The sequence below is a fragment of the Tachysurus fulvidraco genome, chromosome 10, assembly GCF_022655615.1.
Source record: "Tachysurus fulvidraco isolate hzauxx_2018 chromosome 10, HZAU_PFXX_2.0, whole genome shotgun sequence".
NCBI classification, from domain to species: domain Eukaryota; kingdom Metazoa; phylum Chordata; class Actinopteri; order Siluriformes; family Bagridae; genus Tachysurus; species Tachysurus fulvidraco.
Genome location: NC_062527.1, coordinates 12954311 through 12959274, shown reverse-complemented (window position 1 = coordinate 12959274; position 4964 = coordinate 12954311). Strand labels below are relative to the sequence as shown.

Below are 4964 nucleotides of genomic sequence, written 5' to 3'. Positions count from 1 at the left end.
ATTATTTAAAAAAACTATTTTTAGCTGTCAATTAATATTCTACAGACACTTTTACTATAATTTGTAATGTATACATTTATTTACAGGAGGATTAATTATAAACAGATTGTGGTGAGGTTTGTTGTTAATATTTTGTTTAAAATAATCTCTTATTTGTCAGTGACAAATGGTATTTTAAGAACCAAAACACTTAAATAAAAGTTAATTTGTTACTTTGTTTATCAAACAGCGCTCAATGACCGCAGATTAGTCACAATTTTTGCTCATCAATAACTGAAAAATGGCAAAGGATGCAGCGCTAATGGGATTAAAAAAACCAAGAGCAGGGGTGTGAGAGGCTATAAAGTGTTTGACGACGAAAATGAGGGGCTCTGGGTTTGACGTCAGTAAAGAGAAATAGACTGTATAAATATGGGGCTTAGGCAGTCACTGATGGAAAAACACACGACCATCCCCGAGACATCTCAGAGTCTCTGAACAGCTAGATCTCTAGAAACCGAGAATGCCAAATTCAACCAGTTCCACTTCGTCCACTAAAAGCATGAGAAGAGCCGGATCTGAACTGGAGCGTTCCGACTCCATCACGGTAAGTGCAGAAGCTCTTACCTTTACAACATGCCAAAAAGTCATAGATTATTATGATTTACAGTTATTTTCAGAACAAGGCAGTGCATGCGTTACGCAGACGTGTTGAAAACTAACTCGTGCGCCATGCGCTTGTGCGCGCTTTGGAGATGCGCATCACTTCCAGCCAAATCGCACAAGGTAAAATGGTCCAAAAGGAGAAAGCAAGAGAAAATAAGCCAAACACTATGCTGCCGTATTGGACCGGGTTTCCCAAAAGAACCACATGGCAGAAAGTAGCATTAGATCATTGGATGATGAGCACTCTCTTCAAGTTAAGATCTTAACAACAATCAAACAAGCTGTGCGCCTTAAGAATGCATCTTTTACCTAGATTTTTTTTTATATTTTGTACCTTTACATATTCACTCTAAAATATATAAATGTATATATTTTAATAATCTCTCTTTTTTAAGTTACTCTGATGTGGTACTTTAGTTTTTTACGTTTTACTGAAGGTGAAAGGGGAAATTAAAGATTACTGTGTTGGATAACAAGTTCGGATAAGCGGTAGAAAATGAATGAAAGAATGATTGTGTTGGATAACGACTTATCAGACAGAAAACGTATTAGATTTGTTAACTTTAGCAACGTAAATACTTTCTATAAGCATGTCCCAGCAATCTTCCCAAGATCGCCGTCTGTGTGTGTGCTCCAGTCTCAGCCTCGCTTCGTGGGACGCAGGCAGAGTCTGATCGAGGACGCGCGGAAAGAGAGAGAAGCGGCGGAAGCGGCAGCGGCGGCTGAAGCGGCGGAGGCCAACGAGCACATCGTGTTTCAGGAGGACGACGGAAAAGCACTGCTAAACCTTTTCTTCACCCTGAGAGCCTCCAAAAGCCCGCTCCTCTCTCGCATTCTCAAGGTCTTTGAGGTAGGAAAAGCGCAATATAAGAATAACACGGTCTCAGTCTATAATTTCTCTGGTCGGATTTGTGGTGCCATCAAGAGAACAGCTTTTGTGCCTGCTGTATATATCTTACGTTTATTATATTACCTATAAAAATAAAAGAAAAAGAAAAGAAAAAAAGAAAAGAAAATAAGATAAATGAAATTTCAACCTGTTGACATAAGTATGATTTATTTATTGAGTTAAAAGTGCATTATGAGTGATTTATATATTTAAAAAAAAAACCTTTACCTGAAATAATAACTTTGTAAATGTTTACCATTGAAATGTAAAAGTAATAAATAATAATTGTATTAGTATTGGGAAAAACCTAAACACATTTATGTATCTACTTTTAATAGGCATCTAATGATTTATTTAAATTATGCACATTCTGGTTATATAAAACTAATCTAATTATTTTTCACCAGCCTCAAATATATGTATGCATATGCATGTAATCAGCTTTTCACACAAACAGTATAGAGAACATACAAGTGTTAATTTAAGTTATTATCACTCTTTGAAGCAATAAATGCTTCTCATTTTATTCACAGACCTTTGAAGCCAAGATGCACCATTTTGAGACCAGAATGAGCCGTAATCCTAAAGATGGACCACAGGACTTGGATTATTTTGTGCGCTGTGAAGTTAATCTATCGGATGTAAATACCCTTGTCAGTTCATTGAGAAGGGTTGCAGATGATGTCAGAACCACTAAAGAGATGAAATGTAAAGTTTTTGCATGTGTATTCTATTACAGACTGTGTTTTATTGTTAGACTTTTAGGGCTACAATTGAAATGCCTTGTGTCATAAACTTGTTTGGTTATTTTATTCTCTCAAGTTCACTGGTTTCCAAAGAAAATTGCAGAACTGGATAAGTGCCATCACCTGGTGACCAAATTTGATCCAGATTTGGATCAGGATCATCCAGTGAGTAAATTTACTTTTGTTATTTGTAATGATTGTTATGTTTCATTTGGCCACAAAAGAGCTTTAGTTCAAATCTGTTCAAAATGTTCCTGTAGGGATTCACAGACCCTGTGTACAGAAAACGACGAAAACAGATTGGGGATATTGCTTTCAAATATAAGCAGTAAGTCAAGACCAGAACACAGCTACTGTCATACTATTGCTCTATTTTTTTATGAATTTGATTCATTTACCAAAAAAAATAAAAAAATGGTATCTTTGCAGAGGGGAAACAATCCCTAGGGTGGAGTACACACAAGAAGAAATTGAAACCTGGTATGTGTGGCTAAACTGACATTGAAGTCAAGACTGTGCCATAAAACATTCATGTATATGTTGTTTCTTCAGTGCTCTAGATAACATGATTATGATTTTACTCCATGGCATACTGCATTAACTCAATCACTCATGCTGCCCTTAAAGTAAACTGGTTTACACAGTATAAATCAGGTCAACCTACTAGACCATACATTATGTTAGGATGTTTTCTGTTTCTGTAATTTTTAAATTTGCTATGAAAATTTAATTATAGACTGGTTTGCACCTGTGGCAAGAGAAGCATCGCCTGTGAAGTCAAATGCTTTGTAGGAATTACATACCTCATAATTTGACCTTGGAATCTAAATGCTCTGTATGTGTGTGTGTGTGTGTGTGTGTGTGTGTGTGTGTGTGTGTGTGTGTGTGTGTGTGTGTGTGTGTGTGTGTGTGTGTGTGTATGTGTTGACAGGCGAGAGGTCTACACTACCCTCAGAGATCTGTACACCACCCATGCGTGTAATGAGTATTTAGAGGCTTTTAGGCTTCTGGAGAAACACTGTGGCTATAGCCCTAATAGCATCCCTCAACTGGAGGATATCTCTTGTTTTTTGAAAGGTACTGAGCAGATTATATTTACATGTGAATTATCCTCAAAGTTAATTCATTTTTTCCTTATTGGGACTCCATATTAGTCATGCAGCCTCAATAGTACAAATTGGTATATAAACTGTGGCAACACGTCTAAGGTCAAATTAAACGACTGAAATTACAGTTAAGTGCAGAAGTGTACAAAGTGTGTGCTAGAAATGGATTTTACAGATGTTCCTTCTTCATCACAAAACAAACAACAACAAAAAAAACAGTATAAAGAGCAGTCAAAGAAGCATATTAAAGCATAACAAATATTAAACATATCATTCCTGGAAATTGAGATGCTTATAAAAAATACTTTTCTCTTGAATGTAGGTTATGTTTTTGGTTGTTGTATGTTGTTGTGTATATACATTTTAGGAGCAGTAGATTAGATAGAATAATATAACAATAAAGGAAGAGGAGGTAGTTCATTGGGTCATTGTTGGGGGATGTAGTGGCCTAGTGGTGTATATAAGTTTGAATCTTCTGTCCAACAGGCTGCAACTGCAGGTCCCCCGAGCAAAGCCCTTAACCCTTAGTTGCTCAGCTGTATAAAAATTAAAAAAAGAACACTGACATATTATCCACAGATATTTCTCTGTGTTATCAGAGCGTACAGGGTTCCAGCTGAGGCCTGTGGCAGGTTTGCTGTCAGCACGAGACTTTCTGGCCAGTCTGGCATTCCGTGTGTTCCAGTGTACACAGTATATTCGCCATGCCTCTTCCCCCATGCACTCCCCTGAACCGTAAGAAGATTATAGTGCCTTCATATCATTTACTTAACATCATTAAACTATAGCAATAAATACAAATGGAAACCTGAACATAATCATGTTTTGTTTGTAGGGACTGTGTGCATGAACTTCTGGGCCATGTTCCTATGCTGGCTGATAAATCATTTGCACAGTTTTCCCAGGTAAATTTATTATGCAAATTTTTGCTTTTTTTTTTTTTTTTTTAAATATACTATATTCCCAAAAGTAGGTTCCTCAACATAGGAAATAGGACTCATTGATGTATGACATGATGGCTTTAAAATTATGCCGGTCAAGCTGATGTATTATTGATGTGAAGTTTCCTAAAGTAAAAGAGACTCGTTAAAAATTATGAATGATGTACAACTTAAATATGGGAAAAGAAACTATATTAAAAAAATAGTAAATGCAACAAATAATTATATGAATTACCAAGGATTCTCAATGCCAGTCTTCTTGTTTCACGTACATTCAAAGTCTTATTTTGTTTAACAATTTAATTCTTTTTATACCACACCAATTTGATGATGGAATTAGATCTTATTAATTAAAGAATTTGCTTCATACTTTGTATTCATTTATACTTATTTTTATTGTAAAATCTTCTTAAAATGTACTATATGGCAAGCTTTATGTTCCCTGAATTGTATTAAAATGACAAAATGCAGCTTAGGTTACTGTGAACCTGCAATGTGCAAAGACTGGCTAAAACAAAACATTCATGTAAAATGTATAAACTTTGCATAACCCTTGCAGGCAGAACTATAGTCAGAACTGCAATTATAGAGAATTTATCCATATATATATTTAATCTTTAAATAGTATGTAATGAAA

General features: G+C 35.6%; 1 protein-coding gene across 1 annotated transcript in view; it reads left to right on the top strand.

Moving 5' to 3' along the window:
• The first annotated feature begins 428 nt into the window (after window positions 1-428).
• Window positions 429-4964, top strand: part of th (tyrosine hydroxylase) — a 6166-nt gene continuing 1630 nt past the window's right edge. Inside the window, exons 1-9 of the mRNA XM_027173456.2 lie at window positions 429-586; window positions 1283-1495; window positions 2068-2242; window positions 2357-2445; window positions 2541-2608; window positions 2710-2760; window positions 3212-3357; window positions 3986-4121; window positions 4222-4291. Of these exons, the coding sequence (XP_027029257.2) occupies window positions 503-586; window positions 1283-1495; window positions 2068-2242; window positions 2357-2445; window positions 2541-2608; window positions 2710-2760; window positions 3212-3357; window positions 3986-4121; window positions 4222-4291 (1032 nt within the window). The 5' untranslated portion in view covers window positions 429-502. The remainder of the gene's footprint in view (window positions 587-1282; window positions 1496-2067; window positions 2243-2356; window positions 2446-2540; window positions 2609-2709; window positions 2761-3211; window positions 3358-3985; window positions 4122-4221; window positions 4292-4964) is intronic.